This window comes from Bactrocera neohumeralis, chromosome 5, assembly GCF_024586455.1.
Source record: "Bactrocera neohumeralis isolate Rockhampton chromosome 5, APGP_CSIRO_Bneo_wtdbg2-racon-allhic-juicebox.fasta_v2, whole genome shotgun sequence".
Lineage (NCBI taxonomy): Eukaryota > Metazoa > Arthropoda > Insecta > Diptera > Tephritidae > Bactrocera > Bactrocera neohumeralis.
In genome coordinates, this window is record NC_065922.1 from 65988464 (window position 1) to 66002829 (window position 14366).

The 14366-nt window shown below is 36.7% G+C and overlaps 1 protein-coding gene across 1 annotated transcript; it reads left to right on the plus strand.

Annotated features, from left to right (window-relative positions):
- The first annotated feature begins 3812 nt into the window (after window positions 1-3812).
- LOC126759348 (jerky protein homolog-like) lies at window positions 3813-4907 on the plus strand. The gene is made up of 3 exons (XM_050474082.1): window positions 3813-3971; window positions 4026-4231; window positions 4304-4907. Exons 1-3 carry the CDS (start codon window positions 3960-3962, stop codon window positions 4905-4907), a joined length of 822 nt encoding a protein of 273 aa, XP_050330039.1. The 5' UTR covers window positions 3813-3959.
- Window positions 4908-14366: the final 9459 nt, after the last annotated feature.

Genomic DNA, 14366 nt, shown 5'->3' on the forward strand with positions numbered 1-14366 from the left:
TGACAGAATTAATGCATTTGTACTTAATCAGCAGTTTGGCAAAGTCTGGCACCCAGACCAAATTAAAAAGTCTAAAGTCTTACTTGCACAATCGGACGTTCTACGTTAGATGCTGTGATACTGAGTCGTATTTGAGACCTCTTCGTACTGGCATGCCCCAATACAGTGTACTCGCCCCTGTGCTCTACATTATTTATAGAGCAGACTTTTCGCTGATCAACTCTGGCTCCACAATGATGGCAACCTATGCTGATGATACTGCACTGCTGGCATTAAATGGCAACCCTGGTCCTCCTCCAGAAAACTGCAAATTCAATTGAATGCTCTAGAACCGTGGCTTATCAACTCCGAAAAGTCCGTACAATTAGTATATACCCTGAAACACAAAAATTGCCCTCAAGTGGCTTTATATGGTAAGTTGTTATCAACAAAAATATGCGCAAATTATTTGGGGCTTACAATTGAGACGCACTTGGAAAAATGACGTAAAAATAAAAAGAACTCAGCTAAGATTAAAGTTAGCGCAGTCATACTGGCTCCTTAGGCCAACATCCCGACTCAGTCCGTAGTACAAGTTGCTAATTTATAAGGTAATATTTAGGTCGATCTGGATGTATGGCAATCAAATCTGGAGGAGTGTAGCGAAATTTAAAAGTAATTCAAGCTTTTCAAAATAAGGTTCTGCACGCCATAGTGGCTACTCCTCTTTTTGTGAAAAACGATATCCTCCACTGGGATCTAAAGTTATTTACTGTAAAGGAAACAATCGAAGGATTTAGTGGACGTTATCTCGCCTCGCGCATCGATTTCCACCCTTATGGTCATTTCAAAATCAAAACAATGACGGATTCTTGATTAGAAAAAAAGTTATTATCGTATGAATCCACAAATGGAAGAAACTGTTTTCATAAAATACCGGCTTGTCAAAAATTAAGATCGAGCAGTTCTCTGTTTTTAATTCCTCCCAATTTTTAAAAATATTAAATATTAAGTTTATTTTATTTTAGAGAGATATTTAAAAAATAGTCATTTGGTTTGAATTCAAGTAAATCGACTTATAAGATCTTAGAAAAAAGTATTTTGAGAAACACGATTTTGAAGATTTAAGTTAAGACTAAATCGTCCGAGTTGCCAGAGCACTGAGAGGGCTATAAATAAACAATTTCGAATTATAATTTTGATTCCTTTTATGGAGATATTGCATATCTAAACTAATAGATTAGCTAAGATGAGATAATAGATCTCTCTTGTACTGTTTTTTCAGTCCTTTGTCAGCCCAAACGAATGAAAAACTTCTGTAGTTGGATATTAGCTATCGGCAAAGTGCTCCGAATCTAACACAAATCTGCTAAGGTGTTTTATTATTATATTCGCTTTTTCACTTGGATGTCTAAATCAATGAGATCCCAAGTGTTTTTGGCTTGACCTGGCAAAAGTGGGACATTCGAGGAGGAAGTGTTGAGATGTTTCTATGTCATATTCTTCCAACAGCTGATGCAGCTGGCATAGGTTAAGATGCTCACTATTGAAATATGTGAAAAATGGCAATGTCTTCGCAAAGAATATGATAAGATTACGGACTTCGGAGCAAATGGTCGCCTGTTTCTTCGGCAAAACTGGTCATGTGGCGACTGTTCCGCTTGAGCAACGTAGGAGGGTCAATTCTGAGTGGTACACCACCATTTGTTTGCCTGAAGTCTTCGGAGAAATTCGAAAAACGAACAAGAGAAGACGAATCATTGTGCACCATGACAATGCGAGCTCTCACACATCGGCTCAAACCAGCGCCTTTTTGACCGGCCAAAACGTCGAATTGATGGGTCATCCGCCGTACAGCCCTGACTTGGCACCCAATGACTTCTTTTTATTCCCGATGCGAATGCTGCTGAAGCATTCAAAAACCATGTTTTGGAGGTGTCTCAATCGTAGTGGAAAAAGTGCTTCGAAAATTGGTTTGAGCGCATGCAAAAGTGTATAAATCTTGATGGAGAATATTTTGAAAAACAATAAAACCATTTTCGTTGATAAATATTCCTATTTTCATTATTAGGCCAGAAATATATATAGCAGCCCTCGAAGTGTTAGGTTTGTTCATCTAACGAATATTTATTTTTTTGCTAATTCATTCTAAATTGCGATGCAGAGTTGTCAATTTTTTAGACGGGTTGCTACCAAACTAGCAATTAACGTAAACATTCGAAGCCTTGATAATGAACAGCATTTAAAAATAGTGGAGAATTTTTTCTGAAACCATTTTAAGTATAAACAATTTGTAAGAGGCTCTCCAAACTTCTTTAATGACTAGAAGTGAAGCTAATGAAACAACTGATAAACAAGCTACGACTAATCAGTTAGATGAGTTTACTCAGGGTAAGCTAGAAAAAATTTAGCAAAATTCCATTCCAATAAGTCACGTTATTTCTACTGTTCGCACTATTAAAATGGTAGAAAGAACATATTTCAATCGCACACATCGCATCAATCAATTGATTAATTGAAAGAAAACTCGGTGAGCAAATAATTTCACGTTTGGGCCGGTCGATTGGACGCCAAGGCCGTGAGATATCACATCGTTAGAGTTTTACATGAGGGGACATATAAGGTCTAAAGCCTTTGCGGATAATCCTACTTCGATTCAGGCCTTGAATCAAAACGTTACGCGTGTCATTCGCCAGTTACCATCGAAATGCTCGAACGAGTCATCGAAACTTAGACTCAACGGTTGGATCATCTGAGACGTAACCGCGGCTAACATTTGAAAGAGGTAATCCTCAAAAAATAAATGCCAAAGAATGTTCTTTCGAATAATAACAAAAATTCCTCATTAAATGTGAAGTTTCTGTGTTTTTTCCTTAAAAAGTAGGGAACCTCGAAGTTTATCATCCTTTAGTATCTATTTTTTATTTATTATTAAAATAGGAGTTTATTGGTATTGGAACCCCAAAACGCATGGTAAAAGTTTAAAATGATGGATAGAAGATATTAAAAGTTCCTACTGACTCTAGATAGAAGGCACTGTAGGTTCATGTTCGCAAAACTCACGGTATGTTGGTGATACAGCCTGCAGATTGTGGCTGACAGATGGAAAAGACAACAGAAAATGACAAGAGCAAGGCAGCGCTTTAAGCATTTGGGGCTCCACGGTATGACACCATGAGAGAGGTGTCTTTAGTCCACAGAGTCCGTTAAAACGAGCGTCAAACGCAGACATCTTTAAGGAAGACTACGACTAATGGACTTCGTTACTGTTCAATTTCATTCAACTCATATGTATACATAACCTATGGACCTCAACAACAATAACAAGGAAATAAAACCCTACATTATACGTTCGTAGAAAATTATTTCTAAATTATCCAGATTTCTTACATCCTAAACAAGTACTAATGTAATTTCTAATGATTGTGTGTGTGTGTGTGTGTGTACAAATATCTGTCACACTAATTCCAGGAACAAAGTAGCAGCTCACAATGGCTCATGTCAAATACCGGCACTAAATCAGTTGCTTTACAGCTTTGCACTACATCCTCGCAACCACTTTGCACAACTTTAATGCCAGTGCACACACCCCCGCAAACCCGCTCTTCAAAAATTTCGTCTGAGTCAACGCAATCTTTAAGTGCTGAAACATGTTCAAGTGTGTTGTAATTCGAGTGCTCGAACAAAGTGTTTGTATGTAGGTGCAAATGCATATGTACATATACAGTGAAAGCTCGCTAATCCGAACGGTGTGTAATCCGAATTATCCAGTAATCCGAATTGAATAAAGTACGCGTTGCATACTCTATAGTCCGCATTGATTGCCGCTCTCTAATCCGAATTTTAATTTTTCTATCCTTTTGTAGCGTAGGTGCACATATTTGTTTTGACATACATAAGTGCAAACAACGTAGAAAGCCTGTTTCAACGTGTTCTCGAAGTGTGAATGGAATTTTACAACTAACGGGACATCATTTGATATGCATACACATGTATGTATGTACAAATGAATGCATATTCAATGATTTATTTTGTTATTATTTTAGTTCTGGAATAGCATTACACGCGACGACATCAATTTAAATTCCAATATGGCAAAAAGACGTGCACATAAAACATTATCACTAGCTGATAAAATTAAAATAATACAAGAGATAAACCGCGGACAATCTGGAAAACTTTTAGCAGATAAATATGGTGTAGGAACTTCTACAATTTGTGACATAAAAAAAAATTCCGAAAATATTAGGAGGTATAGAATCCGTATTATGTACTAAAGTATTTTACAAAAATGAGTTAATTGTATACATACCTATTTTATAAGATTTGCTGAGAATTCTGATGAAAAACTTTTGAAGCAGCGCAAGACACTCAAAACGGGTGAGTACGAAGAGTTTGAGCAAAAATTATATGCTTGGTTTGAAGAGAAGCGGTCACGACATCAAACCATTTCAGCGGGAGTTTTACGACAAAAGGCAAAATCACTTTATCAGAAAATGTATAACAATGAATCGTTTAAAGCTAGCGATGGATGGTTTCAAAAGTTTAAGAAACGATTTTCTGTGCGAAACTTAAAAATATGCGGAGAGTCTTTATCTGCTAGACCAGATCTTGTTCCTGCTTTTCAAAATGAGCTCTACAATGTAATTGAAGCTGAAAATTTGTTGGACGACCAAATTTATAATGCTGATGAGTCTGGACTTTTTTGGAAAATGTTTCCAGACAAAACTTTAGTGCATTTTAAAGAAAAATCAGCTCCAGGCACCAAAATGAGCAAAGAGAGAATCACCTTCTTATGTTGTGCTAACAAGACTGGAAGTCACAAGCTACAGATTGCAGTGGTTGGTAAATCAAAAAACCCTCGGTCATTTAAAAAACAAAGGGTGATTGAATATTACTCATCAAAAAATGCATGGATGACAACATAAATTTTTACTGAATGGTTTTTCAAATCGTTTATACCACAGGTAAAAAAACTATCAGACTGAAAATAATTTGCCGAAAAAAGATCTATTGATATTGGATAATGCAACATGTCATGGGAGCCGTTGGCATCTGAATGTGGAAAATATAGAATTATGTTTCTCCCTCCAAATTGTACAAGCATTATCCAACCTATGGATCAAAATGTGATACGCCTGACTAAACTTTATTACAAAAAATACCGCTTGTGTGAATTGGTCAATTCTGAATCAGACAGTACTGACATTTTTTTGAAACAATTCAGTATGTACGACGCTTGTGAATTGCTTAAGCGATCTTGGAACAGGGTATCGGATTCCACTCTAAAGTCCTGTTGGAAAAACATTCATACCCAGAGATGGGCTTCAGAAGATAACATTCCATTGTCAGTCTTACAACAAGAACTACCGGAGAGTGACTTTTCGGCTCGTTTTGAAGAAAGTGAAGAATTTCGTGCAATCACAAATTTATTTCGCCGCAATACTGACGTGGAACTTTCTGAAGATGAAGTTCTTGCCTGGATTAATGACTCTGGCAGTAGTGTGGTTGCATGTAGTAGCTCAGAATTGGTTACAGAAGACGAAGAAGCAGAATCTAATATGATTAAGCGCGTTAAAAATCGTGAAGCTGTACAAGCTTTAAATATAAGTATAGATTGGGCAAAGCAACGAGGCATAGACACTGATCAAATATTAGTACTCAAGGAAATGCGTAATAAAGCTTTAGAAGCATGTGTATTGAATCAGAAACAAACTTGCATCACAAATTTCGTTAAAAAAACATCATAATAAATAAGGTGTAAGCAATATTCTTTCTTAAAAATATAATAATAAATAAAATACTTTCCCGAGTTTTATTTTCGAATGGCGTCATCTTATGTGAAATAAAATACATAAATATAGCCTATCCACTAATCCGAATATTTCGCTAATCCGAACTGGGGTGTGCAATCATTAATTCGGATTATGTTTGCTTTCACTGTACATATTTACTTATATAAATGCAACATTGCTATGTGTGACAACTCAGCTGGCGCAGCATCTTCAATTTATCTTCACTGTGGCGTATGCCGTGCACCGTTATTCCTTAATGCTTGCCTTATTTCCCGCTGGAATGCAACACGATGCGAGACATTTTAATTGTTTTTGTTGTAGTTGCTGTAAAATTGTTGTTGTGTTTGTTGCATCTGTTTTTGTTGGGGTTAGCTGTTGTTGTTGCAAAAAAATATTTGTTGTTCTTGTAAAAAGTAAATACTGTTGTTGCTGTTCTTGTAGTAAAAAATAAAAGTGTTGTTTTTGTTGTACAAAAATGTTGTTGTAAAAGGAATCTTTTGCTGTTTTTGTAAAATTTAATGTCGTAGAAAGAACAATGTTGTTGTTGTAAAAAAATTATCATTGTTGTTGTTGTTGTTGTTGTAAAAAATTCTTGTTGTTGTTGCAAAAAGTCGGTTTTAGTTCTTCTCGTAGAAAGAAATAAGTAGTGTTGTTGTTGTAAAAAGAAAATGATGTTGTTGTTGCATGTGCTGCATTTCTTACATATTACATATGTATATGTTTACATACATATGTATTTGCATGCATATCTTTATGTACATATACAATATATGCTTTTGTGTTTGCTCGCCTACTTAAGTAAGTAAATGGAAATTTCCGTTGTATTTGTCAGCGGTCGCCCATGTCTGTCACAGCTCAACCACCTGCGCGCCACCCACCATTTAACCGCCGACAAGCCGTCCTCGCTTTTACTAATTCGAAATGTTATATTTTTCATTCCTTTTTTTTTGTTTTTTTTTTCGCTTTGTTAGCGCGCTTCGGGTCATGAGTGTGTGTCGCAATTTCCCCGAGTATCTTTTAACACTTAGTTCCGGCAGTTTTCTTCACCTCACACACGCGCACACACATGCATACAGCATCTGAATAACATATATGGGTAACATATGCGCTTATGTATTAGTATACTATATATGCATACATATAAACTCGCTTGCAGCCGCTGGCACACATTGCAACCGCACAAATAAGCCAATCCCGCACAGAGTTTTGTGGTTAAGTGCTTTTGGTTGCTTGTTGCAAGCTCTTCTCCAATGAAATTCCGCTTTTTCTAATACATACATACATATAACGGTACGGGTGCGCGGTGCAATGAAAACCACTGACAGTGCTAATCATTGTAGAAATCTGCTGTAGTTAATTACACGCTCCGATTGCAACTGCAACGATATTTAAATGTGTATTAATTCATCTTAGTGGCTCGTTGAACCGTTAAGCAGCTTAATTGGTGTTTAGTGCTTAGTGGACCTTCAACGGTTGCTTTAATTTAATTTCTAAATGCTGAAAATTCAATTAACACTATATTGGCGACTGGAATTGGAGCTTTTTTCTAATTAATATTAATATATACCGTTATCAAATAGTACAGTTAATCATTTAGACTAAGAACTTATAAGTCAGCTAGTAGCCAACAAGGTAATATAGCGCACTCCTTTAAGAGATTTCTACCCTTTATGTTTACCCCTTTCATGACCTTACGTACAAGATTCCCCCAAATTATAGTTGTAATAAGCATTAGCAGCCTAAAAAGTTCCAAAATTTCTGACATATATAGATCTAAGTATGATAGAGACAAAATTTCTTGACGCCACAAGCTATTGTATACTACTATGAGCACAAAACAGTAAGACTTTCTTAACTTATACTTCCAAATCTAAGTCGTCAATGCAGTATCGTGGTGCAAAATCCAAGAGCTTTCGGCCTCTTTTTACGAATAGCTTCGCACAAATAATGCATAACATTCAACTAGTATGCCTTGTTGACAGTTTGGCCGGTCGGAAGGCATTCGGAGTGCACCACACCGCGATGATGGAAGAAAACTGTCAACATAACCTTGATTTTTGACGTGGTTTTTCGACTTCGACTCACCTTTGCCGCGATATTCGACCGATAGATCATCTGTTTTCGGGTCGTAAACATAGATCCAAGACTAATCGCCAGTAATAATACGTTTCATAATATCCCGTTAGTCGGGAAGCATATTTTCACAGACGTTATTACGACACTGTTTTTCAAAAAAATTTAGTGATTTTGAAACCAATGATTGTTCTTAGGCCCAAAAAATCTTTCAAAATGGTTTTCACTGATCCTTCCGATATTCCAACGAAGTCAGTAAGATCTCTGAATGTTAATCGTCTATTCTCAAGTACCAATTTCTTTATTTTATTCTGTTACGATGTGACATATAATTTCCTATATTTTTACTGATAAATAAGTGTAGTTAAATCCAACAGTAACAAGTATCTTACATTATTAGATATGCGAATGCTGTTCTGGAGCACATTATAAACTTTCACAGCCTTCATTCTCAGTGACCTAAGTTTATTACGTAATCAACTTTAGGCCTAAATATAGTTAAGCGAGCTCGTATTGGCTCCTACGTCAGTGTTGACAAACATAACTTCGAGGTCGTAGATAATTTCGTCTATCTTGGAACCAGCATTAATATCAACAACAATGTCAGCATCGAAATCCAACGCAGAATAACTCTTGCCAACACGTGCTACTTTGGTCTGAATAGTCAATTGAGAAATAAAGTCCTCTCTTGACGAACAAAGACCAAATTCTATAAATCACTCATCTTCTCCGTCCTGCTATATGGTGCAGAGGCATGGACGATAACCACAACTGATGAGTCGACGTTACGAGTTTTCGATAGAAAGGTTCTGCGAATGAGCTGTATGAGATATACGACGACATTGACATAGTTCAGCGAAATAAGAGACAGCGGTTACGCTGGCTAGATCGTGTCGTCCTAATGGATGAAAACACTCCAGCGCTGAGAGTATTCGACGTATTACCTGGCTACACTCGGAATCTCCAATTGGCGTCAAACAGCGAAAAGGAAAAACGACTGGCGAGTTGTTGTAAACTCGGCTATAACCGCATAAGCGATGTCTATGCCAATAAAGGGGAAGAGAAGAGGGGCCGTAGTCTCTATTGATAAGTATGCAAGGAGATCAAGATCTCAATGTTTTCCTTCAATTTGTATGGTGGAAAAGTGTAAAATAGTTCTTCAATTTGAGAAATTTAACTGATTTAGGTCTCATAAAGTATATTCCTCAAATGTATATACCATTATTAACAGTTGATTATATACATATGTATATATATCAAGTTTGCACTACTTTTTGGCGTACTAATATAATATGATACACATATGTATGTATGTGAAATTTACACTATTTTTGACTTACTAATGTAATAATGATTCCTGTATTAGGGGGTATTCTGGTCTAAAAATTAAAAAAAAATCGAATTTTTTCTTTTTATATTTTCAAAATTTAACTATTCAAAAATATGTGTTCAAGAGGATTTTTCAAAATTCTAATTATTTTCGGAGATATAGTCATTTTTCTGACCCGGCATCCAAACTGGTTCGGCCGGAACTAATCGAACAAAAGACTTTACGCGAAACTTTAAACGCGTTTTTCTCAAAACTGACTTTTTCGGAACGATACCCACGATTTCTCAGGTTCTACTAGACCGATTTACTTGAAATTTTTATAGAGTCTTCTTTATAGGCTTGTCTATGGTTGGAACTAGCCCCATCCCCAAATTTTTATTTTTATTATTTTAAAAAATTCGAAATAGTCAGAAAAAGTGATCCAAAAAAACTTTTTTTTCAGGCAGTCGCCATTTTGTGAAAAATTTTTTTTTCCACTTTTCCGTAGTTCCGGCCATTGCGACATTATTCTAGATTAATAATCTTTTTTTTTTTGGTTTCAGATAACTAGGAGGGTTGAAATCATGGGTATGGTCACGTGGAAATTTTTAAAGACCCCCCACTTCGTCAGCTCATAATTTTTGAAATTTTTTACTTTTTTTAGTTTTTAATTTTTTTCTGTACTCTTCTAAAATTAACAAATAACTAATAAAAAAATGGATACGAAAAATTAATTAATAGATGAAATTTTTTACCCCTTAAGGATTCAGACTCTTAAGGTAACTAGCAATCAATTATTTTAGATACAGAACTTAGTAGCAAGTTCCTGAAAAAGTCGATAAATAGAAAGTTGTATCGAGAATTCAGAGAATTTAATCATATATTTTATAAATAATAAGAGCTTATATCCTTCCTCATAAGTCTTTAATATGCAAAAAAATTGTTATTTTTTCGAGTTTTTGAGATCACCCTGCACATCCTCTTATTCCTATATAAAGACTATATCTCAGCGCATTCTTAACACCTGCTTCTCGTTCAATTTCCTTCTTTCTCGCAAACATCTTATTGCCTCACCGTTATATCTTATCCACCCCAGCCACGGCTGTCTCTAATGATGATTACGTATACGCAGTGTCGTACATATAACGAAACACCACGCTGTTATCATTGATAGACCATTTTCTGACTAAACACAACTCTGCATCGCCTGCCGCGTTATTTTTCAGCAAATTACATGTTATTATTGTCGCAGCATTTCGATTTGACTTGGCGATAATACCCTCGCAACGCTAAGCAGAATGCCGGCAGCAGCACGGCATGTCACTCAGCACCCACTTAGCGTAAGTTAGTTGTGCAAAACAAGAAAATTCTCTGCAGATGGCCGCGTGTTGATTACATTTTATATTTTGATTTGAAAACAAAAATATTTCTACATACTGTACATGTATGTATGTGCATCTGTGTACTACAAATGATTTGGGTAAGTGGCCCAATTCGCCTGCGAGCTTAACAATAATGAGGGTAAATAGATGTTTTCATTTTAAATTTTATTGCGAAAAGACTTTAAATTCATTTCTAAGAAAGTATTTATGATTGTATATATTTGCATGTTGAGAACCCTAAGCCTACGACTTTTAACAGTTTAATGTGTTGGAATTTTTTTGTTCTACCTAATTTAACTAGAGTTCATTGCGCTTTCTAGAAGGACCAGCAAACTTTTTACAACATTTAAACACTCTCAAAGAATGCCCTATTTATGGAAAATATCCACGCAGAAGACCCTGATGAACGTTAAACTTAAGACGCTAATAGCTAACTCCTTGTAAATGGTTTTTCGCTATTTAGCCTACTGATGGGAGCAAGTTTCATGGAGAGGTGCTCTCAATTATTTTCACTTTATCCCTCAAGGGCTCCTTTATGTGCTTCGCTGAATATGGGCCTATCTTCGCAGCAGATTTCTTGACTAGCGAACGTGAAGCACTTTTATAGCTTCTCAGCTAGTCTCATTTTTTGCATGAATGCAGTTTTAACCTCTCCACAAATCTCTTTACTTCATAAATATAGTTTAGACTCAGATCTGCTATTAAACAAATCATTTTATCATTCCATGGATTGAAATTCCCGGCATACGATAGTATTTCGATATCATTTTGTAGTACGTTAGGTCCGTTATTTCAAAAAGGGGCAGGAGTTTCTTTGATCACCTCTTCATTCGACGTAATTTTTTCCCAGCGATTCCATTCCATTATCACATATTGAACATATCCAAACACTGATCCGACTCATCAACTCGTCGGTGTTTTTGGTCAAAACTGAGCTCGCGCGGCAACCACTTTGCACTGAACTTTCTCGTAGTCAAATATTCGTCAATGATATAATGAACATATTCAATTGATATCTTCAGAGTGTCTGCTATCTCAAACAACTTCAGTTTTCGATTATACAAAATTATTTTGCGGACTTTCTTGATGTTTTCGTCGGTAACAACCTCTTTTGGGCGTTCACTGCGTTCACCGTTTTCGGTGCTCACTTCACCAGACCTAAAGTTAGCAAACCAATCCTTGTTGATTAGTTTTCTTGGGGCAGAGTACGGAAACTCGTCATCAAGCCATATTTATCAACAAATGAATTTCTTTTTTATCCATTTTTTGCAGTCACAAAAGTTAGGGCCAACTCAAGATGATATGAATTTAATTCTGGTAGCGCCAGCTATGAAATTGCAATCCGATTAATTTCTTATTAGTTTTACTTAAAGCTTCAAGTCCTCCTTACCTATTTGATTTAAAACATGCGGTAAAGTCGGGTCCAAATGGCTCAAGCAGCTTACGACTTCCGGTCTTAGACCAAGTATTCTCTAGGTAGCCAAAAAACATACGTTTGAAGATGAGCTAAAGTGAGAAGGCGAAACATCCCTGCCCAGGGTTGTGCGCTGGGTTTGGAACCCAGTCAACAAACTAATTGGATCTTACCACTGTGGCTTCAGGCCTGGAAAATCAACAACTGACTAGATATTCACCATGCGCCAAATGTTGGAAAAGACCCAACCCTTCGTCGATTTTATAGCTGCTTTTGACAGGAAGAAAACAGCTGATTTTATGCCGCCATGTTTGAATTTGGTGCCCCCACAAAACTTATACGGCAATATCGGTTGAGCTATATCAAAGAATAATATCGCGAAGAACAAAGTGACTCCGTTTCGTTCGCCTTCTTCAATCTACTACTGGAGAAAATCATTCGAGCTGCAAATCTGAATAGAGAAGGTACAATCTTCTACAAGAGTTTACAACAGCTGACGAACGCCGATGACATCGATATCATTGGCCATAACAGCCGCGTCGTTAGTTCTGCTTTTTCCAGTTTGGACAAAGAAGCGAAGCAAATGGGTCTGGTAGCGAAAGACGGCAAGACGAAATATCTCCTGTCAACAAACAAACAGTCGTCTCACTCGCGACTAGGCTCCCATGCCAATGTTGACAATCATAACTTCGAAGTTGGAGATAATTTCGTCTAACTTGAAACCAGTATTAATGTCAGCTAAAATCCAACGCAGATTAAATCTTGCCAACGGTTGCTACTTCGGGCTGAGTAAACAATTCAGAAGAAAAGTTCTCTCTCGACGAACAAGGAAGAAATTCTACAAGTCACTCATCATCCGCGTCCTACTATATGGTGCAGAGACATGACAGCATCTGATGTGCCGTTGTTACGAGTTTTCGAGAGAAAGGTTTTGCGGCAGATTTATGACTCTATGCGCATTGACAACGGCGAATACCGCGGTAGATGGAGGTATTCAACATCACGAAAGCCATACTTCTTAAAATTTATAAAGAGCACGAGCTTACAGTAGTCGTTAGCCTGATCACCGCTCTCTTTCCAAAAGAGGCTTGCATTGTCGCTCATTTATTTTGACACTTTTATCGTTCATATACCAGGAACTTCTGATTTCTAATTCCCCCTTCTTGTTTCGAGGAATGCATACACATGTATACACTCCATTCAAGGCGTTTGTTTTCATTGCAATTAGAATTAGTTGTTTGAGGAGTTCCGTACTTATCAAGCGTTTATCAACAACTTTCAGCTACTCAAGAAAGTACAACGAGTCTAAAGCCTTCTTAGAAATATTACGGAAGTTTATGAGGAACTCCTTCAGTAAAACTGTTAACTGTAAACTACTTCTGTCATAATGCAAATTTCCATCGATTTCGGAACGATGTTGCTCCGGTATGCAACGATTTCAAGTTGGTTCCCACAGAGTCAAGTTTACTGCTGGGTTCTATCCATACCAAACAGCGGCTTGATATGCTGCACATAAAACTCGTTTGGAATGTGTAGGTGCCATTTAATTCACGTGACAAATTGTTAAAATAAATCAATCAGATGAACGCAAATATTTCACGTATGCAATAATGAGCATTTCAATTACATAAATGACTTTGAGTAATTATTTACGCACATTGATACTTAAACAAATATTTTTTTGCAGTTTAAGAAGTCTTAAAACTGAAAACATCTTAAATACAAAAAATGATTGAGACTCGAACATCCCCTAATTATTTACGCACATTGTTTTTGCAAACATAATTAAATGGTGTGACAGAGTTTTGAAGGCATTTTGGCGGCTGCCGCAATCGGTAATCACCGCCTCATAAGTCGAGATACAATTAAAGAGTTGAATTCAAATGTTCTCAGCTTCAAAGTTGGCATAAAAATTTAGTTCAATTTTAGTAGAACCCTCCACATAAGTCCGACAAATTCGATGTATAGGCCACAAATGAGAAGAGCTCGGTGAAAGAAGCATTTATTATGAGGGGTGAACGATTTCGAGGTTCCCTTCTCAAAAAAAAAAAAAAAAACACAAAAACTTCAAATTTAATGTGGAATGTTTACTATCATTCGAAATGACATTCTTTGGTATTTATTTTTCAAAGATTATCTCTTTCATATATTGCTCGCGGCAACGTCGAGATGGCCCATGCGTTGAGTCCAACTTGCGATGATACGAAATATCTCCTGTCATCAAACAAACAGTCGTCGCACTCGCGACTTGGCACATATCACGTCACTGTTGACAGTCATAACTTTGAAGTCGTAGATAATTTCGTCTATCTTGGAACCAGCGTAAACACCACCAACAATGTCAGCCTAGAAATCCAACGCAGGATAACTCTTGCCAACAGGTGCTACTTCGGACTGAGTAGGCAATTGAAAAG

Coding starts and splice junctions, on each gene's coding strand:
- LOC126759348 (XM_050474082.1), top strand. Junction 4,232..4,303: donor AATTCCGAAAATATTAGGAG/GTATAGAATCCG, acceptor CTATTTTATAAG/ATTTGCTGAGAATTCTGATG.